The 24,746-nt window shown below is 34.5% G+C and overlaps 1 protein-coding gene across 2 annotated transcripts in view; it reads right to left on the bottom strand.

Moving 5' to 3' along the window:
* Positions 1 to 16,358, bottom strand: part of pnut (septin 7-like protein pnut) — a 77,322-nt gene extending 60,964 nt beyond the window's left edge. Inside the window, exon 1 of one of the 2 annotated variants that reach the window (XM_088230030.1) lies at positions 16,076 to 16,358. In XM_088230030.1, coding sequence (XP_088086156.1) covers positions 16,076 to 16,165 — 90 coding nt within the window. In that variant the 5' untranslated portion in view covers positions 16,166 to 16,358. Of the gene's footprint in view, positions 1 to 15,862; positions 15,946 to 16,075 lie in introns of those variants that run through there. The other variant, XM_088230031.1, reaches the window with a different exon arrangement.
* Between the last annotated feature and the right edge of the window lie 8,388 nt (positions 16,359 to 24,746).

Here is a 24,746-nt window from a genome sequence, read left to right as displayed (position 1 = left end):
GAAAAATGCAATACTTCATGTTTTTTTCATTACGATAGTGAAGCGACATGTTCTTTTGCTCCGATATTTATCGATATCGATGTTTATTGAGCCTACTTATGCAATGAGGATTAAACAAGTTGATTTTTTCATGAAAAAATATAAAATGTGAATTAAATTAAAACCAGAAATTAAAAAAAAAAAAATCTATCGAAAGCCACAGTATTTTATTCACTTAATAATGAATACGACTAATTTACATGAAATATAAATGTCTAACTGATTCAATATTGTGAAAATATCAAATATTTATTAAAAACTACTTATCGATTTCTGAATACGCAATTGTGATGCACGCCTTAGCGGTCAAAGCTCTACGCAACTCTGGAAAGAGGAGCCAACGCTATCTAGTATTATTTGTCAAAGTACAACAAGATACAAAAAAAACTCACCCCGTTTCAGATGCCCGATTGACTCTGACCAATAATATTGGTCTGTAATGCTGATAGTCGATCCACTACACTATCACATTAAATTTCTGTGTGCATTTCCAAAGAAAAGGGCAGTGAAAAATATTGATACTTTCTTGTAGGCTTACAAAAGATGACTTTAAATTAATTTTATTAAGAAAAATCGTCGGATTCTTCCCCATATGAACTGGAATCATCACTTGAATCCTCAGTAACATTAATTGTAAATTCTCCCGTATTAACAATGTCAAACGCAATATCACGATCCCAATCAGAAAATATCTTCTTCTTTGTGCTTTCGACGACATTCGCCCAGTTTTCAGGCGTCACATTAGCACACGCATTTTTAAGAAGATCTATCATTTTCTTAGCGGTAAAAGGAGGAGTTGTGTTGTTTCTAGCGGCGTGTCCTTTGACTTGTGCCCAGATAAGCTCAATAGCATTGTATTGACAGTGGTATGGGGGAATTCTGAGAACGATATGGCCATGTTCTGCTGCCATTTCATCGATCACGTACCGTTTTGGCTGTTTTTTTTTCTTCAGTATATTCAGTAACTCTATTTTTCGTAAGGACTCGTCCACATCCTCCCCATTGTCACGTAGCCAGTTTATGATAACAGCTTTTCTATTGGCCTGCGTTGGCATTTTATGAATTTGACGAGAGTGATAGGGTGCATTATCAATAAATATTATCGATGGCTCTTCGAGTGATGTCAGCATTTCTCTGAACCACTTTTCATACACGTCCGCATTCATCTCCTCATGATAATCTCCTGTTTTCTGGGATTTGAATGCTAATAGAGCGTCTGGCATAAATCCTTTTTCTGCTCCCGCATGGCAAATAATGAGGCGTTCTCCTTTCCCCATTGGCACTGCAGAAGTGGAGGCAGCAGTGTCGTCAGTCCAATTTTTTGACAGCGTATGATTCGCATTGAGCCAAGTTTCGTCTGTGAAAACCACATTCGACCAGTTTTCTATTTTCTTCGCTTGTCTTAAAAATTGACATCGAGACAAAGCAATATCATGGCGCTCCATCAATATTTTTCTTTTGTCACATTTTTTATATAGAAACCCAATCTGTTTTAACACCTTTGCCAAAGAAGATTTTTGACCACGAAACAAGCCACTATTTTTCAGAGATTCTACTAGTTTTTTTAATGTCGGAATCTCTTTTCTAAAGTAATAGTCGTATATATGACGGCGAATAGCATCAGCGTCAAAACTGTCAACTGCAGTCACTTTACGGGGCTGACGTTTTTTCTTAGGCGTAGATAGCGTGTTCTGTTCCATGCTGCTTCTGCCGTAGCTTTCTTTGGTTATTTTTGCCACTGTTGGAGCACTTATTCCCAATGCTGCTGCAACACGGTCTCTAACTTGCGTCACTGGTATAAGAGGTCCGCCATTACGACATTCCTTTTCAAAATATTCACGAAGGCGCAGCACAAGCTCTCTCGATTGTCCTTTAAGCACCATACCTTTCGGCATTATTTTGTAAGTATAAAGCTCACGGGAATAAAAACAATCAATACGGAGGAATATAAATACTCAACTCGACGTATAAAAAATGTGAATGAACTCTCAGCGAAAGGAAATGTAGTTACTATATAGCACGGGCGTCTCGTTGCAAGTGATGGCAAATTAACGCCGCCACTGCGTCATTGGCGACGGATTTTGTCTATGGCCAAAACTAATTTGACAGTTTGTCAGAATATATTGAACTTTAATGGCGCCGTGGTCGCTGTCATTTATTATTGTCGCCGACAAACTGACAGTGTCGCGACACAAAATTTCTCAATTTACATTACGACAATAAAATAGTCCGATGCATATTTGGGTTTTCTGTAGCTCCTGCACCCAATGACAAACTCCAATTAAGGAGTTTATCGAGACTGTATTTAAGGTTTCTTTTGTAAAGAAATGATGTATTTTTTGCAATATTTTTTATTGAATGAAGACTTTAAAAAAAAAAAAGTTTTACTACAGCGCTTTCGTAATATAAACTCTGCTTTAAACGTCTGGGTATGTTTATAAGCTACAAAATGTTGAGATTAAAACTTTTTCCTAAATAAAGTCGATTTTTATGAGAAATCGATTCGGTAACGCATTAGGACATCCCTAATCGATACATAATCGAGCTGTCAAAAGTTAAATAAATGGTTGGATAGAGTATAAAGTAGTGCATCGCACTGCTGACTGCTGATAGATGGCACGGTCGGGAGTTCAACTGCTCTGTATCATGAATAATGAATTATACGAAAACGGACAATCCGCGAATCTGTACTGCACGGAGGGCGGAGGACGTTTCACGCTGCACGATGCATACCGCTGAGCCCAGTATAAATAAAACTATATTTATTTATTTTATTTATTTAACTTTTTGTGCATAATGTTATTTGTACATTGGCGGGCTTATTGCCAAATGGCAATTTCTTCCAACCAACTAATAAAATAAAAGTTTTATTTTTATATTTCAAGTTACAGAACATATTCAATAGAAAAAAAAAAAAAAAAGTTAAAAATATATGAAAATAGAAATAAACGTATTTGTTTATAAATTACGTTAAATCAAAACTATACTAGAATAATAGAATCAAATGAGCGTAAATGTAATTCACACAAAATAACTAATCTTGTCTCAACACTCCGAACTCCCAACATAGTAAAAATTATACGAAGGTTCGCGTGATAAATGAAGATTAGCCGCAAGCAAACATATTTATCGCCTCGCGATTTACTTATAATAAAATGTTTTTTTTAGCTACAATAATATTTCAATTCGATATTCTATGGCCATTTTAGCAGTTTCTGACGAGGAAGGGACGCTTAAAACGATTATTTTGAATATTATATTAGATAGGTGGCGCACTATCTCACTAAACCTATAAAATACGTTATATATTAACGACTCACCTCAATTAACTGGCAAAATACTAAAATATCACAATCATCGGTAAACTATAATGTAGATCGGATTTATGCAATAAAATTTTAGACCGCCGCAATACACAAAACAAAGATAGACAATATATATATATATATTTTTTTTTTAAAAACCTTTATTTTAGCATAAATAAACAATACATTCAGTAGAAAAATGAAACACTTAAGGTTGAACTTGCCAAAAAAGAGTCTAGCTCTTGTGTTTGGCAAGTTTACAAAATAACATAAAAATAAAACATAAAATGCAAAACAAAATAATAAAATAAATAAAAAATTAAACAATTTTAAAAATTGAGAAAATATAACACTAATAAAAAAATATATATATATATATATTAAATAAAAACACAAATTTTGTAAACACGGGCACATATTAAACATACATCTCTTTTTTTAAAATACAGTTAATGTTAATGTCAAGATGTCAAGAGTTATGTCAAGAAGCTTTTCTTTAATTTATCCTTAAATTTTTCGTAATTTATTTCTTGACGTAGATTTTGTGGTAAATTATTGAAAAGCTTCCGTCCTATGTAAGTATAATGATGTTTGGCCGTGGTAGTTTTAATTCTCGGTAGAGCGAGGCATCCTGTTCTCAACCTTCCCGTAATACGGTCCGATGGGAGGCTCTCCTTATGCACCTGGAGCATACAGCACTTTCCGTAGATATCCTCCACTCTTAAAACATTAAATTCTTTGAACAGTTCGGTAGTTGAGAACAAGGATGGTTTATAAAGTATTATTTTGATGATTTTTTTTGTAGAATTTTTAAGGGTCTAAGATGAGCGTTATAAGCCCCCCCCCCCCCCCATCCAACTATTGCATATTGAATGATTGACTGTACTAGAGCATAATAAACTGTCTTTAATTGATCCGTCGATAAAATACCTCTAAGCTTTAAAAATATGTGGAATAATTTTCTTAGTCTTTTGCACATTGAATCTATTTGTTCTTTCCATTTCATATTTTGGTCGATTATTATTCCCAGATATTTCATCTTAGATTTTTCGGTCAGGGTAACACATTGGAAATAAACATACATGTTGACAAAAAGAAATAAAATTTAACAAATCTTTATGCTTCTACGGAACATTTCAAACTAAATACGACACGTATTAAAATCAAAGTAACTAATCGAAAAAAACACAGTAAGCATTTTTGCATGCAATAAGTGTCGCAATTGATTCATTGTAAGTAAACCAAAATTGAAATATTTCATTGGATCATTAATTGGACGTATTAAATATTTATTTTTTATTAGTCTATCCTGTGATAGACTGACCTCTTTGGAAAGACAAACTTACTACTTCAGACGACATTGACATTTTATACAGCTCGTATAATTACTGCACTTAAATATAACTCAATTAAATCGACTAACAGCAACATCTGTTTGGTCATTGATTAGATTCATCGGGGTATCGATAATATCATTTTATAATATGTATCTTGACCAGTTTAATAGCCAGCTCATGTATCATACTGAGTAGCCACTACCTACCTATCTGAGAACCGAGAACTGGGAACACAACATTGGAGACGTGTTGTGGGAACGAGCGCGGATGTTGAACATAAAGGCGACTTTTTACTTCGCGGATTGCCAACAAGTAGAATGTGAACGAGAGTACCTATTCAATGATCCTACACGATCTAGCGCGTACACCGACACACGGTAGATCTTCACCTGTTGCGCAGATTTTCAATATAATGTACCTAGTAGGAAACTAAATATGCTACCTACCTAATACTCCTAATACCTACTGTTAAACTAATTTTGCACAAAAAATATTTTATTTACTATATTAATAAAAAAATGAACAAATTACCGATTCAAAAGAATCGGTTTGTGGTCCCGTGGCAAGTGTCTCGGACTCACAAGGTCCGTGGTTCGAATCTCACTCTACCCCAACATGATTCCCATTTTCTAATAGTGAGTTATTTACAACTCGTTGAAAATGGCCCTTAAAATGACATGTTTCGGTAAGTTATAAGAACGCAAATACGTATTTATTATTTATTAATAAATATTAAAAAAACATTGTTATAATTTAATTTGTAACAATTAATTTCATTGTTATCATACATAGACTTTGAGATTGAGAATCGGTAGTAAAATATTACGAAGTATTCAGGTCAATATTGCACAAATGTAAACAAATGGTTTGTATGTATCAACATAAATTATAAGTTTCTCGGAAAAATATTACACGAACGTTACATATTTGCATATTTTATAATACGATGTGGATACATGAATGGAAGAAACGCGTTTCTTTAGTACATACGCTGTTTATAACACGGACGAAATAAAGCAGGTTCATTATTTTAATATTTGTAAAAATAATGTACAATATTATTTATCGTATGTAATCCAATGTTAGTAGACTACAGAATTTTTTTTTCAGAATTTTGCTTTAAAAGGGTAATAATAATAACAATAAATAACGTTATGTACACGCTAACTACTGATTATAAGTCAATACAGAGTCAATAACTACGGGATGACCCCTTTGAAACATTCACATTTTTAAATTGCATGTTTCAGAATCAATCAAGAATACCAGTAATTAAAACGATGGACAACAAACTGTGTATTTTTAAAAATGAATTAAGGTTTTTAATTCGAGGTGGAAACTAACAATTTTGTTTTCAATTACTATTTAAAGTAGATACTCAAATAAAATTTAAAAAATACATAGCCTCTCCCACTCTGACAATCGGAAAGGATGCATGACTAAAATCTTCCAGACAGGTTATCACATAGCAAATCAAAGTCCATTTAGTTTGTTATTCTACATAAAGTGGTAACAAGTAACAATATTTGTTTCTCACGCGAAAGTCTTATTTTTAAGGACTCTGAAAAAACTAGGTATCCAAAATCTTGTATAATAATAAATTATTATAAAGCACGCTGCACTTTCGTTCACCGAATCACACAAAGACAACAAAGGGTTCGCAAAAAATGTTTAGTAGGCGAATCCTGAATCATTTAAAATTCACTGTTGAACGGACGAAGAGATTGCTAAGAATGAAATCGTAAGGTATTTTGTGGTTTGGGTAGGTAATGGACAATGGAGAACACAATATCTATGTAATGGACATTCCGCCATATCATTAGGTTATCAACACTCCTAACCGAGGCGCAAGGGTGACGCCATACACAAACTGGACAAACCGCAGGCATGGGGATCACTCGAAAAAACCAATAAATGATCCATTTCGAAATTTGAATTGAAAATTGTATTTTTAAAATTTTTTATGTTTAAAGCACTTTGTGAAACATTATAATTTAATATATTAAAATAAAATCACTTTGTTTTTATGTACCACTTATACTTTTATAATTTGACGACCAACTTGTTTCGGCAACACTACGCCTTCTTCAGAGTTAATTACAAATTATTTTTTTAAAATACTAAAAAAATGTGATTTTTTTAAAATTTATTAGAAAATGGTATATGCTAAAGGTTCATACATAAAGGCACTGAATTCGCCTGATTTACATAAATAATGCAATGAGAACGGTACCGAAATAGATTTATCTGTAAGTGCATTATCTACTATCATCAAACATATTATGTATTTCAAATATTTCATGTCAACCTTCGCGGGAATCTAACCCTGGACCTTAATGATGGTAGGCGAACGCGCCAACCACTACACTACGAAGCGGACGTTTCTCTATTCGATTTCCTTTTTCAGGATTTTTACCCGAGAGCAGCCATCGACTATATACTTTATCTACTATATCAGATAGGTAAAAATACAAAGTGACTTTTATAAATAAAAAAAAATGTCTCTACATTGTAAAGGGGAAACAGCGAATGAAGAGAATATAATTTTAACCAAGGTAATGGTTCGGTATAAAAATATTATAGAATATTTTGAATTAATGCACATTTAAGTCTTAAAACTATAAGTAATATAATATTGTCATAGTATAAGAACTTACAAAATATTTCAAATAATTTCTATAGGTTCGAAATATTTAAATTAATACTATTCGGAATAATTTTTCTACAACACTAAATATATTACGAAACCTTAAAATAAAAGGCCTAAAAAAAGACAAAAAAAATATATTATTCCGCTAAAGCGTTTGAATAAAACATGAATCAAATTGAGGAGTAGAAGTTTACCCGGATAACGCGATCAACAGAACCACAGTAAGACTTATAAAAAAATAAGTATGTTTTCAGCAGTTTTCCATAGCAAAAATAAATATTTACGTTCTTACGATTTACTTATGACTTATGGGGCCATTTTCAATGTGTTGTAAGTATTAGAACTGAGTATTAAAACACGGGAATCAAGTTGGGGTATTAGGGTTTGAACCTAGATCCTCTGATCCACGAGTCTGCAACACTAGCCACGGGACTACAACCCGATTGATTCTTATAGTTATATTTATTTCAGTAACCAATCTAAAACTTGTACCCAATTTCTTGAAGTCCTTAACTCATCGGTGTGAGAAATATTAACATTTCGTTTAGTGGAATGTTCGGGTCGTCGTTCTTCAGAACGACACTTCTGCCTCTGCCTTGCATCAGGTAAGAGTGCAGACTCGAGAGTTGACCAGATCCACCCTACCTGAGCCAGTTACCAGTTAGTGGCGATAGCAACCCATGTTAGGAAGCAGTCGCCATTCTCGAGTACCGATCGATTCCTACTAGCGCCATATATGCACTTCCGGCAATGCGGATAGGAATAACATCATTAGGACATCAACCCGGCCTAAACTACCATGTATACTTCTAACCCGCGATTCCTAATATTCGATTACAGGTGTCTAATGTCTAATCTCGCGACATCGCGTGGTTTCCTCAAATGCAGGCGTATGGAATTAATTCGATAGTCAAAACGTTGCTCATTATCATTCACCCTTCCGTACCCAGAGATGCAAAGGGCACTCTATTGGCAAACCAAACGCAGCTTAGTTCGATTATCCACGAAGGCGAGGTGGTGAGGTGTTCAGTCAAGTGCCAGTCCAAGAACAGTGAAATTTTGCAGTTTGAACAATAATTGATCACAAAAAAAGGTGATAAAATTATAAATTGTTTTTTTTTTTTTATATAAAAATCTAACTAAAACACCTTAAAACCTATTTATTACCTTTGTAATACTAATAACGCGATAATATTTAAAACCATGTTACTTCCCCAAAAAATAATAATTTAATCAATGTAATGTCAGCCTCGTGGTGTAGTGGTAAGCGCGTTTGCCTACCATGCAAGAGGTCTCGGGTTCGATTCCCGACATGGTTGACATGAAATATTTATTTAATAAGGTGTTTTTACACTAGAATATTTCATAGTCCCTGAACCGTAAGACTGATCATCTTACCTTCATGTGACTAAAATTATCAAGATTTGCTGCGATTGCTCTATGCACCATTAGTTGCGGAAAGGGAATGATGATGAGAACTTTTTCCTTTTTTTAAGTAAGGTTATCAATAGTACATATTTAATTGTGATGGAAATTTCCGAGGAAAAAAAAAAAGCTTCGTGTTCTAAACCTGACATTAAAAATACCTTAGGATTTACTTGGAATATGAATCCCCAAATTACGAAAAGTTAGTCGCTAAACGTAACTTGTCGGCAATTTTGGCAAATAAAGCGTCATTAGCGGGGTTAACACATTTTTGCATTTGCATTTTGTTTTGTTATCATGCTACCCACATATTGATATTTTAATACGCAACAATGTATTTAGCATCTTAGAGCGTGTTACATTGTTTGTAGTCCAGTTGCGTGGTTTTTGGTTAACACATCGAGGTATTATAGATAATTTGTTCGTTCAAACTCATCAAACTATTTTTTCGAATAAATAATATTTCATTTAATTTATTTATTTTTTATTTACATTGAAAACATTACAGAGTATCCGATTCGTATCACTTTTGGATTATGATTCTGACGCTTACCCATTTTTTCGATTTTGTGGCTTGAAACATTTTTGCATAACACCATTCATTTTAGACGCAACCTAAGATATTACAAGAATTTTCGTGTTAGTAGCAAAATATTTTCCCATGTTCAAAAATTTGTTCCTATTACCAGCGATTTACTAACACTGAACTTTAAAGATATAAATCTCGTTTTAAACATTTAAGAGTACTAGAAATATAATCATTACTTTCTTTTCGAGAAATCAAAGCCTTTAGCATGTGCGAAATCGTCAGATCGCCCGACCATTTTTTTTGAAATTAACTTATAAGAAAATACGGAAAAATAAAAACGCAAACGTATGTAGTTTTGGTTTATTTAAGGATAAAGGAAAATTTGGAAGCCAATCTGGGTAATTTTACATTTCCACTCGATTGACACATTGAGCTTTTTATAGTTTGTAAAAAACTCAGCCCATTTCATGTTTTTACTATGTTTACTACCTTTTTCTAAAAATATTGTTTTAATTTGTTTTTTTTTTTGTATTGATTATTGTTTTTATATTTAGAAAGGGTGGTAAATAACCATAGTCAAAGCAAATTTCTATAAATGTATAATTTTATGTAAATGATTTAATAATAAGTAAATCTTTTTAACCGCCAAAAACAAGACAAAATATCTGTACCTCAGAGGCAGACGGATGCAAATCCAGAATTTGATGAAATGACATTTCAATTTTCGTATCCAGTTTGTGATCATGTCCATTGATTTTGAAGAAATGCAAGCCTTATAATGAAAGAAGCAATGTATTCAGATACTGAAAATACAAATTAATGTTCTGAACACTTAGAGAAAGTAGATTCTTTAGGCAATTGTTCAACATTTGACGTTTGGATTTGCATCCGTCTGCCTCTGAGGTACAGATATATTATACTCAATAGGTATCAAAAATGCAAAAACCAAATGACTAAAAAGTTATTATTATTTTAAAAACTTATAAAGGTAGTTATATATTTTTTTTTATTTTCGACATTTTTCAGTAAAATTTTATGATTATTTGTTAAATAAAAATTTTCATATAGATAAATCAATGGTCCAAAAAAAAAACATTCCTGGTTTAAAATTTTATTTTTCAGTTGTGTTATTTCCATGGTAATTATTAGGTATTTAAGCGTTTTCTATCATCTATAATAAGTACTCGAGTAAATAATTTATCTTCCCTATTAACTATATTTGAGTTTATAAGGAGTCGCTGAATGTTCACAGCCAAATATAACAAAATTAATTTTGTAATACTTTTCTTAAGCCTGCTTCAATATGAAAATATAAATAAAATAATGCTAGTTGAATTTTATGGATTTATTAAAGCATTTTTTTTTTCAATATAAAATAGTTAGGAAAGACATTCGTCAACAGACTTTGAACGGTTAACTTTATTCATGTGACTAAAAGCTTCGCTAACTTTCCACTCGATGAACACCAACGTAGAGCGAGCTTATGGAAATATTCCATAGATGTCTGTCAGACTTGTGTAGCTACATTTTAGTTTGTCTCGAGAAGTATTTTCAACGGTTCTTTTACTAAAGCAAAAAAATTCCTGACAAAAACCCATCAATATTTTTGGCACATTTTCTTCTTTAATATTTTGAGAAACTATTTATTTATAAGCGCTGGAAATGTACAATGGGATTTTTCAAGTATGGTGTCATTTAAGTGCACAGTGCTTAAAATGTACTAACATAGTAAACAGTGTATGTATTTTAGTGACGTAATAGTTTGCAGAAAATAATCGCACTATGCATAAATATACACATTGTGCAGATGTATTTGCAATGTGTAAAAAAAATCGAAATTGATCGCCAAAGGCCCATTCCATCGTATCACCCAAATTCACAGGACACGGCAAAATTAGGGTGGATTAATATTTGTTAGTTTCGTTTTCATTACTTTAATTTATTTAATGACTACTCTCAGGTAAAAATTCCGCAAAAGGAAACCGAGAAGAGATTAGTCGCCCTCGTGGTGTACTGGTTAAGTTAGGTTAGGTTAATGTGTTTGCCTACCATTAAATAAATAATAAATACTTTTTTTTTTAATATTCATTAAGTATCAATCCATTCTATGTAATTTTATCGTGCTTTGTGGATTTTTACGATCAAATAAAATCGGATAAACGTGAAATACTATACTAGACTTGCAGAAGAAAATTGTGAATATTGATTTTATCTATACTTTTCTAACACTACACATAGTTATAATAATTGCCAATTTCCATGCTGATAAAATTGACTCGTGAGTTATTTGTATTTAATAATATAGAAATAAAATGAAGAAGTACAGGATGATTTTTTCGGTGGTAACCGATGTAAAACTGCTATAAAAATGACTGCTGGTTACAGATCGACTTATGACAGAGCGCGTTGGAATTGTGATTTTGGTACAATTTTTACCATGGACACACAAACCAAAACGACGCTCCGAAATTGTGAAATTTTCTTTCCAATATAAGTCTTTAGTTTTGTTGACGCAACGTGCGTAATTAACGTAATTATTGTGGTGTGCCTACACCGAAGACAATAAGAACACTGGTGGCCAAATTTGAGGATTCCGGTACTGTGACAACATCCAAGCCAAAGAATCAAACACGTCAACGCAGAAGCAACGAGGCTATAGCCGCTGTACGGGATGATGTTGACGAACACCCAGAAACCTCATATAGTCGACGCGCACGGCAATTTGGCATGCATCCATCGACCATGTGGACCATTCTGAAAGTCGATTTGAAGGAATTTCCATACAAGGTACAGACAACACCGAAAATGATTGCCATCCGACAAGCCCAGACGTGCTCAATACGCCAAAATCATGCAGAACATCGTTGAAATCGAACCCGATTTTTGGCAGCGTTTAATCATGACCGACGAAGCACACTTTGCGCTGTGTGGAAGCGTCAATACGCAAAATTGTCATTACTGGGGCACTGAAAATTCTCAAACCATTCACGAAGTGCCTCTGCATCCAGTAAAGGTCACCGTCTAGTGTGGTGTAAGTGCCAAGAAATCATCGGCCCGTAATTAAAGACTGAGCAACAGAAACGGTCAATGGGGAGCGCTACTGCGCCATGTTAACTGGTTATTTGGCAACACGACTGGACGAATATGACATATAGCATTATTGGTTTCAACAGGACGGCCATAGGACGAGCCATACCACTCGCGAAACGAGAACTTTAGTGAAGCAAGTATTCCCCGATCGTCTCATCGGAAAAGTTTATGCAAACCGGCCAGACACCCTAGAGCAGCTAGCTCAACGCTCATAGCAACGCTCAAAAAAGTTATAATATACTGAAAAAAGGGCTAATCTTTGTGTGCCGACCGAAGGCGGACATCTGCCTGGCATAGTATTCCTCGAGCAACCTAACAAATCGTGCCGGACCAAATTAACTTCGAATAAAATAATTTTCCAGATTTTTTGTGTTTTACTCAAGTTATAAAAAAAAACATCGGTTGCCACGAAAAAAATCATCCTGTATAATATAAACATGCCATCGATGTCTTCCACATACTCAGCTGACTATAAGATCATGACACATCGTGCAACTGATAATATTATTAACCAAAAGCATCATAATGCACGATGTCTATTATGGTAACACAGAGAAGATAATGCGAGGATATTCACCATATAGTCAGCCTGGCATGTAATATTCACCAGTAGCCGGTAGCAAACTATGTATCGCGGGTTTAACCGAATACAGTCTACATTTTTTTCACAAAGACAACATGTATAATATAATATAATTATAATTAGTGTACCTAGGAATAAATACCTATGTCGGCTCTTTAGGCGGTCTGTAACAGAAACACATGCAAATATGAATAAGGATAACACACATGATTAGGTATTACACACACATAATATTACATTATACACTCAGGAGAACATACATACATTTAGGGTTGTTGAAGAAGAATAACATTGCCGGAAAAAATGGCATATTACATGTATGAAAAACAAATTCAACGGTCGGAAAAGCGTATGAGGAATCTGATAATATCAACAATAAAATAACTGTAGGTATAGATTGTTCAATTCCCAGCGTCGAGATCATATATAGACACAAGATAAAACCAGACATTCGAGTAAAATTCAACGGCTAGTAGAATAACATCTAAGTTCATTGAGGAGAAAAGTGTAGGTAGAGTGAATGATCTCGTAACTTTGTGAAATCGTTCGGATTAAAAAGCCGTAGAGCGATCTGAATAATAAATTCAATAAATTGTTTACTATTAATTGGCAAGGCTTCATTTATGATAATTTGGGCTGGTTCACTTTCTCATCACGTGAAACTAGAAAAGCGAGCCATCATATTTTGTGGCTTCTTAACAACTTGTTATGCACGTACTTCGATCTATTTAGGTGTAGAGGTACTAAATTACACCAATTAGTACTTTCCAATAATTCATGCGTTACGAGATAAGTCACCTTCCCTTCTGCGTACGTCGTACATGAGAAGTAAGAAGTGTGGTAAGTATTTGGTCAGCGATGATGGATTCCTAACGAAATGTGGAACATTCACAGTACGATGACAGGCTGCTCGCTTGTATCGTTACTCGTTACCTGAATATTAAAGAGAATTACGGTTGTGCGGGACGTGAGAATGGCGAGTTTGTTTCGCGCCAGATTCATTCGTTATTCGCACGCTTTTTGTTATTCGGGCGCATCATTGCTTTAGTTATACATGCACAGATTAATATCTTATTGTGTGGATATAGAATATACTATTATTATTTTCCATAAAGAGGTTACCTTCTAAATATTCGTGGGTGCGTACCTACTACCTACCAGAAACAAAACATGATCCGGTATTGATTAATTACAGGAAACGTAATTATGTACTAAAAGAACCAAATTATTTACTGGCGTGTGGAGTGCCTAGAATGTTTTTCTCGTCTTGCACAAATAAAATAGAACCAGATTTTATATAGCGATGCACCCATTTTTATTTATTTTATGGTTGTAATCGATGATGATAATGATGATAGAATATGTTACTAACCACTGGCCTAAACAAAATAGTATTCCCACTCATTAAAATATAAATATATTGTTAAATTCAATAAGACCAAATTAGAGAAATATATTATGTTTCTTTCAACCGACACGCCGGAATAATATCATCACAAAAGCTATATTAGATATATGTGCATATTTTACCATAAACAAATAGAGTGCTAACACACCTCAACATCACGTATAATAATTATACGTGCAAATCAATAGCTTACTCACTGGAACGACAGAGATTAGAAACATGATAGGTAAAAATGGAAAATATCTAGAGAAAATTTTCGAATTATCAACAGCTTGTTAGTCAGCGCAAGATAAGGCAGAATTCAAAATCCACATAGAAAACTAATTTATTACCTTATTACTTAATGAATTGTATTAATTGACGACCCATTATTGGCACCCAACCCCGGATTGGGGGAATATCTCACTATTCAATAAATTAATCCCACCCTTGAATAGCCAACTGATTCAATGGCATTCCGGACCAGCAAGTCCTTATGCGACAGTAAAATTCATTAAAAAATAAGAATAGGAAAAATACTCCGAAAAAATACTGAATATCGATCAGCATGGGCACCTTCGAAGAATAAATGCAAAGTAACGGCTAGAAAGAGATATTCATTTTATTTTTCCGCAGGCAAAGAACACGAACGGATTGCATTAATATCGTTCGATTCCAGCATACTAATTCTTTCAAATAGACTATCGGTCACAGTAAATGTTGTTGAAGGCACAAATATACCAGCATAACTAAGTCGCTTCGATCGCTGCCTTGGTTGAAGTCATCTTATCACACGTCCGTTCTGCGGTTTACCCACTCGATCCAACACGATATTATATACTACATACTATAATATTGTGCTTGTACAACGTAATTCGAATTATCGAGAAGTTTCTCCATTACTGTTTAATAATATACGGCGAACGATTCGTAATATTTATTTAATGGAAATGTCAACACATAGATAGATTTTTAATGTAATCATTATTCAGGACGCGAGATCGACGTTCGTCCATTGTATCCGAAATGTATGACAAAATATGATAAAAAGCACTAAATGAATTCTTTCATGCGCCTTACAATAGTTGCGTACTCAATCTAGGGTATGTGTTGACGAATTGGTCGGGTAACTAACTGTTCGGCGCGTGCCATTAGAAATGAATAAACACAGTTTAGGAGCTGCTGGACACAATCCTGACATTCCACACACTCCATATGCGAAGTGAACCATACTGTCGGCAAATTAACCTAATTTAAACCTCCCGCGCTCCCGCGAATGCAAGTATTTGATGAACTGACGCAATTATGATTAATTTGACTGAAGGAACAACCGTTAGTGAACCGCGAAAATAAATAATACAGGGTAATAAACCCCGAAAAATACAATAAGATTCGCTAAGCGGAAACCGATTGAATTAACAAATACAATGGTAAACCACCGTTAATGAGGAATGATTGAAAAAACAATTGCGAACTTCAGGTGTTTAAATGAGTATTTACAGTAAAAAATACTTTACCCATCGTCGAAACCCCACGATTATAGCAACTCTTGAGCAGCAATAGCAGGAATGAGTCATAGTTTTAAGGTTGAAAAGACAACTGAGTTTAGTAATTGAGCATTCGCGAAACTAAAATCGTCGATGGAAAACATTAGCACGAAATTTGCAGACGGACGAAAAAGAGCACTGGGGTCCGAGCGGGCCGAGCTAAAGACTATTCGGAATACAGACCTTGGGGACAGGCGGACGGTACCGCGCGAGCACCGGCCTAGCCCTACTCCTCGGTATGGGCACCTCGGTGTCCACTCCGCTCTGGGCCATGTCGACGCGAGCGAGGGGCGCAGGCACGACACAGGACAGACGAGGCACTACAGACGTCCGCACTAATCGCCGCACTTGTGACAGATGAGGTCCGCGGACCCCCCCTGGGCGAGATAAGCGTCGCGCAGGTAAACGTAAACAACGCTCGCGGGCCGCGTCTCTGGGACGACGTGTTAGCGACACTCCTCGGGTAATAGTGCAATGGTACTTACCGCTATGTGGCAGACGTTGTGGCACGTTTGTCCGAGGGGCCGCGAGAATATCGCACCACCGGAAGCAGATAGTGGTGACGGTGCAGGGCGGGCGGGGCAGGGCGGGTGGAGCAGGGCGGAAAAGGAAAAAATACATTAGATTATGTCATGCCAAAAAGGTTTAGGTAAAGGACTTATCGTCGCCTTAATTTGAATACAGCATAAGTCATCAGTATTTGAAATTATGATTGAGTATTATTCACCGTACAAAATAGTATCTATATATGTCATCGGAACGAAGAAATTACTGACATAAAAGAGGTAAAACACATTTTTAGAATAAGGCGTATCTCAAAGAAAACTTGTATTATTTGGAATACAGCGTAACTCAGTAGGTGGATAATATTACAATAGTTTACATTCGTTTAGACCAAACACTTACACAAAATATTTTGGTAAAAAAAAGAAGTTACATACAAAATTATTTAATTACGAAGTTTTTCTTGTGTTATTTATTATTATTATTATTCCTGTAAAATAATATTTTAGTGACTTACGTTGTATTCAAATTAAAGCGACGTTACATTGAAAAATATAAAACAATGAGATTAAGGGGATCGATGATGTAGGTGACATAAAACCACAAGAGAAAAATTACGTTAAATTATTGTGATCCCCGGAGAATCAAACATTCTCTGTTCGGTGTGTTTGTGTTTTTTTTAACTTCAAATGTTAAAATTTTTTTTTTTTTTTTAAATCCAAGTAACATGCTGCGCTGTAAGTAAAGGGTTGAGTGATGGAATGTCCATCGAAATATGACACTCGAACAACAAGAACTCGCTTTTAAAATTCTTCGTTTGTGAGTGTACTTTGTTTCTAAATATTCATACTGCACTAAAGATAAACCATTAGAGCATTTGGATTTGCATACCGCAACATGTAATACAACTAACTTTATAATAGTTTATTTTACCGATTTATTTATTATGCTGTACAAGTCCCCTTTTCTTAACAAAATATAACAGTTTATTGAATAAAGTTATGCCTTTAAAAATGAAAACCAATATTAAAAACACGAAAAAATAACAAGAAAATTTTTAATAAGCTTATAAAGATAAAATAAGTAAAATTTTGGAAGCTATCATAGAAGAATATAAATATTTACTCTGTGAAATACTAAATATTTTCAGTTTTACAGCCACAATCGGCAGCTTGCCCACCGCACACCGCACCTGAGAACTTGTCTCCTTGGCGGTGCCAACATACAAAAAAATTGCTAGTTGAAAAACTGCCCTAAGAAGCTCTCAGTGCTCTGGTAGCCTTGGCATCTTTATGCTGAAAGAATGTTATCAAGAAGTACATAACATGTACTTTAATGATCTGACGAAAATCACGATGGGCGATCCATCCCCTCGACATAATATATCGGAAATAACACCCTTCTTCCTATATGAGAAGTCTATAGATGAGAAAATGCCATACCGGGCGGGACCAATTTGTACCTTTTGAAAGCCTTTTTTTTTTCAGCCACCGCCCCCTAAACAGGCTCAACGCCCCCCAATTTTCGCTGGGCCTTATACCGCCCCCCTGAAGGCCTTCAGCGCTCACAAGGGAGCGTAATTGCTCACTTTGAGAAACACTGTACAGCGCATAGGATACTGAATTAGTATATCAATTTTCGGCCTCGTGGCGTAATGGTCAGCGCATTTGCCTACCATGCAAGAGGTCTCGGGTTCGATTCTCGACATGGTTGATATGAAATATTATTTAAAAGGGTGATTTTACACTAGAATATTTCATAGTCTGAAACTGATCACCATACCTTCGTGTAACAAAAATAACATACATAATAATATTTTTTCTTAATAAACAAAATAAAATAAAAATAAAAAAAAAATAAATAAAATAAAATAAAGGCCTGTCTGTCTCGTTAGTGCTTAGCGTGTTCGGCTGCCATGCATGAGGTAGCGGGTTCAATTCCCGACTAGGTCGACATGGAATAATCTTTTCAACTAGACTGGCACCCGAAATTAAAGACTATCCATCTTGCCTTTATATAGCAAGCGATCGAGATAGACTGCAATTGATGTAACGGAAAATAACGCTGTATTAAATACTGCATATTGATTTATATTATTTGTTCGATTTTCGCACCCCAACACGCCGGAAGGCCTTATTACTGTGGTGAATTGCAGCACAGAATATCCGGGCTTGAGAAAAATCACAGTCAATTATTGTAAGCACACCGGTAATTAAATACGAAATTCCTGTGTGTAGCACCTTAACAATAACACCACGGAGACCGCTTCATAATAAAGTGAATATTATGTCATATTTTAAATAATATTTATATCATAATCGTAAGCTTTATACTTTAAAATATCATAACCATCCCCTTGCCGCACCCGGTGGTGCATAGAACAGTGCATTGGAAACCAAATGCAGCGTAGTTCGATCATCTGTTACATGAAGATAAGGTGATCATTCTTACGCTTCAGGTGCCAGTCCAGGACAATTAAAATACTTTAACAATGTTTGAGTATGTCCAAATGCTTGCAGACTGGCTGGATTTCCTCCCTAGGGAGATATTCATATTTAAATTTATCTTAATGGAGAGGGAAAACATTTTTGAGACGGGAATATGGAAGTCTAGGCATTTACAGGGCTTATGACCTGTCATTGGCTGGTTTAAATTGCCACTTTACACACTGTGTAACATTTACCATTCTGCCTAAGTTTGAACACCTACATTTCCTCAACTTTTCCATCTGTTGACTTGTGTTATACATTTACAGAATTTAAATATGAATAACTCCCTATGGAGGAAATCCAGCCAGTCTGGAAGCATTTGGATATACTCAAACATTGATGAATTAACTACCTGGTAAAAGAAGAAGTATAAAAATTGTAAAATTGTTTTCAGGCGTTGCCTAGTAGGTGATTTGGTTCAGCCGGATGAATCTCACCCACGTGATAAAGGTTTCAGCTCTTTTACTTCACAAAAGTCAACAGATGGAAGAGTTGAGAAAATGTGGATTTCAAACTTGGACAGAATGGTGAATGTTACACAGTGTGTAAAGTGGCCACTTAAACCAGCCAACGACAGGTCATAAGCCCTGTAAATGCCTAGACTTCCATATTCCCTTCTCAAAAATGTTTTCCCTCTTTGTTGAAATAAATTTAAAGAAAATACTTAAGTTCAAAAAACCTTCAAAGTCGTAATTTGCAAAGTTTAAATTCAGGACCTCGAGAATGGTAAGCGAATATGCGTGATGCGGACTTATCTCAGCTCGATTTCCTTATTCAGGCTTTTAACCTGGGAGCAGCCATCGAGTCGAAAACACTGCGCTGTATTCTTCGTGCGTCCGGACACAGTACAAATAATGCACAAAATGTATACAATACGTGTAAGATAAGGTATGTAGTACAGTAAAGAGATGGATTATTTGTACATATGTATATTATAACGGTTAACCCGCATTTGTATCTACACGTCACTAGGACAAATCAATAATTACTAGAAACAATTCGAAATAATGTGCTAAGTGTCCAATTGTACTAAGGACGAACGGCAATTTAAGGAGCGGAAGTGAAGTAAAATGCAAATTTAACTGCTCGGCACAACGACAAACCTAAAGAAAGCCATAATGTATATACCTCCCTATAAGTCCAACGGTGACACTCCAGTTAGCCGTACTATTTTGGTACAATGGAATTGTACCGAAATATGAAAAAGGTTTCAGCTGTTTTAGTTTACAAAAGTCAACAGATGGAAGAGTTGAGGAAATGTGGTTGTTCAAACATAGGCAGAATGGTGAATGTTATACAGTGTGTGGGCTGCTAGAATTTAGAAACGAGTCTTTAGAATATTTTATTAGTGTTATGCGACTAAAAGCTGGAAGTCAAGAATTATTTTGTTTGCCTGATGTGCCGGATGTATTTTATATAAAAGAACAAGATATTAAATGTGTTCTGCCGAAACTAACTGTATCTGGTAGCACCTTAAGACTGCAATCATATTATAAATTTGCTTAAAACTTTATTTTTTTTATTTATTTTCTTTTATTTTAGGAAACATACAGTACAGTTACAAAGTTTAATATTTTACACAATTAGACTTAACTCTAATGGACCAGTGAAGTTTCCATATTATAAAACTGAATATCCGTTAATTTGTGTTTTGATAACCCCGATCAAGATTTTATGTAGTTTATTATTTCGTCATTGTTTTAATTAGGTGTAAACATCACTATCAATACTGCATTTTATATTTCTAAAACTAGTTTTAGAAAAAGGTGCGATTTAAAATGTTTCCTGTTTTAAAGTAAAAGTCAATACCCGAGTACTCAACATATATATATATATTTATTTTGAATACAATTTCTTTTATGTTTTATAAACTATACTATTTGTCTAATTGAATAAAATTAAATGACGTTTTTCACATGTTTTATATTATTAAAAAATATTAATGCTGATCATTTTCTGCGAATTACATACTATGGTTAAGTTATTGGCTGATATGGTTCACTGTTCACCATAGGCTTGGTTTTCACTGTGTACCATACCAGTACACAGTGAATCAAAAGGCCTTTTTTGAAAAAAAAAGTACATGACATTATAATCCTCTAAAGTACTGAAGTAAGTAAAATGCAAAAAGCAACTTCGGTGAACACTCAGCATCTCAATAAAAATTTGAGGTAACTGAGATTTTTACTGCAGACACAGTGTGATACAGAAAAAAGGGTGGTTCACTGTTAACCCGGTCACCCTAATTATATTTATTTCGGCGGCATCCGTGGTGTAGTGGTTAAGGCGCTTGACTCACACAAAAATTAAATGTGAGTTTTTCAAGCCTGGGTATTCTGCGCTGTAATTCACCACTGTAATTGGGCCTGCTGCGGTGCAAATAATAAAAAATAAAAATACATTATCATTTATATAGCGCCATTTCTGTGAAAATCCGTCACAAGGGCGCTGTACAAAAAACATCCTAACACGTCTTGCAGCTACAGAGCGCACGGATGTTTAGAAATTTAGCCCCCATTTACACTGTACAGTAAGAAAATTACTAAGAATTATTAATTAATAAATTATCGTTTATAAATCAAATCCAGATTACATGTCCTGCAGCTACAGGTTTTTTAAATAATATACTTGAAGAAACAAGTTTCTGAACTGGCACCTGAATAATAATAATAATGTTTGGATAATTTATATAGCGCCATTTTTGTGAAAATCACCTCAAGGGTAAGAAAGCGTAAGACATACCTCTAAACCTGTCAATGACTGGTCATAAGCCCTGTAAATACTGAGGCTTTCATTATTCCCATCTCTAAAACGTTTTCCATCTCTGTTGCAATACGATAATCTTAATAAATCCTTGGGGGTAAAATACAGCCTTTGTCTGCAAACATTTGGACTAATAAAAAATATTGTCGATTAAATCAACAGGTCCAAGAAGAATATTTAAAAATTTTAAATACGTTAAGGCGTTGCGCCTTTCCTAGTGGATGAAATGATTCGATAAGATGAATCTCACCCACATTAATAAAAGTTTTATCTCTTTTACTTAACAATGGATGAATTATAGATAATCAAACATAGGCTGAATGCTGAATGTTAATACAGTGTGTGAAGTGGCCACTTAAACCGGCCAATGACAGGCGATAAGCCCTGTAAATGCCTAGGTGTACAAATTTCGTTCTTTAAAATGTTATCTGTTTAAATAATTTGTTGCATAATTTAAACACATCATATTGCAGTGGGAAACAATATAAGAATTTTACTAGGACACAAAATAATTTCATACTAAAACCAACAATACAATCTAATAATTGAAACAGGAAACTCATATTTAACATAGTTTATAGTGGGATAACTCACAAATTGAATAATTGTATGCATTAGTCATTGGCATGTTAATGTAGGTATTTATAATTTGTAATGAATAAATGTGTTTTATAAATGCATTTTTTTTATCAGCGCTATGATTTTTTTAAAGTTTTGTATTTCTGAAATTACTCCGCGTGTGACGTCTCAATTTCTCTTCCGCTTCTTTTCGGTCAGTTCCGCCGATTGTTCCGTAGACTAACACAACTCTCTTATCATTGGTTGATTCATATGAACTAGTGACGTCGGCGTCGTACAAAGTAGTTTGTTTTAATGAAAATATTTTTTACTATTGTTTTCATACATTTTCAAGAAACTTTGCTGTAAATACATTGCTCTAATTTTTACCGTGCTTAAGAAAACGAAAATGAAAAAAAAGCTGCAGAAGACCGCAACGTGTAGAATGAAGAAGGAGATGAAGGTTTTTGCTGCAAATTAATAACTAGGATAAAAATTAGGAGAATGTAATAAAAAGTTAATATTGCAGGAAGTGGAAACGAGCCAATTGTTAAGATGCATTTTTGATAGCGTTCAATAATCAATTCGTAAAGAGCTTTATTGATTTACTTAATTCAACTAACCGCGAAAAATAAAAACAAAAGTGTAACAAAACAAAAACGATACTGTTTAAAGCGAGATAATATGGGAGAAACGCGAGATAAGCGTAAATCGATGCAAATTTATAAATAAATTGATTATATCTGGAAAAGTTTGCGGAAGCTTACGCGAAAAGCCGACGACAGCGCACACAGTTTCCATGACGATCGCGATGCTCTTTCGCGCAGATCACTCGAACAGCCAAAATTATCGCCGACTACCGGCGTGCGCATGCGGCACGTTGCACGACCAACACTTCTACACTACTGCGTGTTGTCATTACTCAGAGCTGTGGACTGCCGCGGAGACTGGACTCGGAAGCTCTCGGCCCTCCATACAAGAGAGTGCAGGAAGAGAGAGCAAACAGCCAAGAGCGATGGAAATTATTGCTATTTTCCATTTCATTAGCACGCGAAATGTATTATCCTTCGTGTGTGGAATGCTATTACTATTATACGACATTGTTTACATAAGTTGTAACATCCGCATTCTTCAATTCGGCTTTTTAGTCCCTATCGAGTTGGTGAGCTGTATTTTGAAATTACGGAAAAAATGTTAAGTCAAATTTTAAAGATATTTTTTTCTGATTTTATCTGTTACTTTCCCAATTCCAGTTTTTTTTCGTGTCATAATTTGAATATTATTAAGATATATATTTGCACTACAACAGGCATTGAGGACCAATTACAGTAGGGAATTACAGTATACCCAGACTTGAGAAAAATCACATTTAATTTTTGCGTTATTACCTGGACCCAGAACCTTCCGTGTGCGAGTCAAGTGTTTTAACCATTACACCACGGAGGCCGCCAATTGTTATGTTATTTATTTGTATATATTATTTTATTTAAAATTATACCAAGCATAGATATATAGAACAATTTGCTATGTTTAAATTGCCTTGATTCAATTTCACTAAGATTAAATTTAACAAAACTAAGGCATCAAAATCATGAAAAGTGAAGTCCCTGAATAAATGAGACGGTCCATATTTATATATTATTTATTTAGGAAAAACAACAGATGTTATTTAAGAATATAAAATATAAAAAACAGTACATACATCCAGTAAAATGTTTTTACAAATTTAATAAGAGAACATGTTTCACAGTAAAGCGAAAAAATAATATATATTATTTAAGACAAGAGAAAAAAGAGCACATAACAAGGTTAAGAGATGGGGAAATATAGTAGAGGAGTGGAGGAGGGGGATTTTCGTAATACAGTTGACCTATTGAAAATTTTGATATGATAAACATAATTAACAAAGACAGACCGAAGGGGGGGGGGGATTCGAATCCCCCATAGACTGATTTGGTCAATGTCACTTTATGTACATAAGCATTCGGCAAACTAAAAAAAAAATTTAAAAATACACGAATGAGTAAAATATGTGTACGCGAAAACATGAATAAATTATTGCACGGTCATAAACACTTCCAACGTTTTATTCTTCTGATGCCATATACAAGTAGGCGCTGGGGTCGTTTGGTCCCCCCATTCGGATCATGTGTAATTTTTGGATGCTAACTTAGGGTAAGATTAAAGGAATAAAATTTATTACACACTGACAAATTAATGTTTCATTTTACAGTGTCTGAAAAGGTTTTTATCTACATTATAATAATATTTTGCATAAAAATAATAAATAAATAAATAAAATAACACTTTATCAAAATAAGTAAGTAGTTTTAGCAGTTGCTATTGTAAATTTATTATGAATTCAGAATGCTAATGCTAATTATACCATCACTGGCAAACACTCGCCAAAAACGTCCCCAAATTCGAAGCAAGTATTCTCTAATCACGGATCTGAATAACCCACGTTACTCTGTGCCCCTCCCAAACGGATTGTGGACTGGAGTACACCGGCACGCTTCGGGTGAAATGGCATTGTACTC

Source organism: Micrasema longulum, unplaced genomic scaffold, assembly GCF_059751315.1.
Source record: "Micrasema longulum isolate JH-2025_06_02 unplaced genomic scaffold, ASM5975131v1 h1tg000725l, whole genome shotgun sequence".
Taxonomy (NCBI): Eukaryota; Metazoa; Arthropoda; class Insecta; order Trichoptera; family Brachycentridae; genus Micrasema; species Micrasema longulum.
The sequence above is the reverse complement of the archived record's forward strand: the minus strand, read 5'-3'. Positions and strand labels throughout refer to the sequence as shown.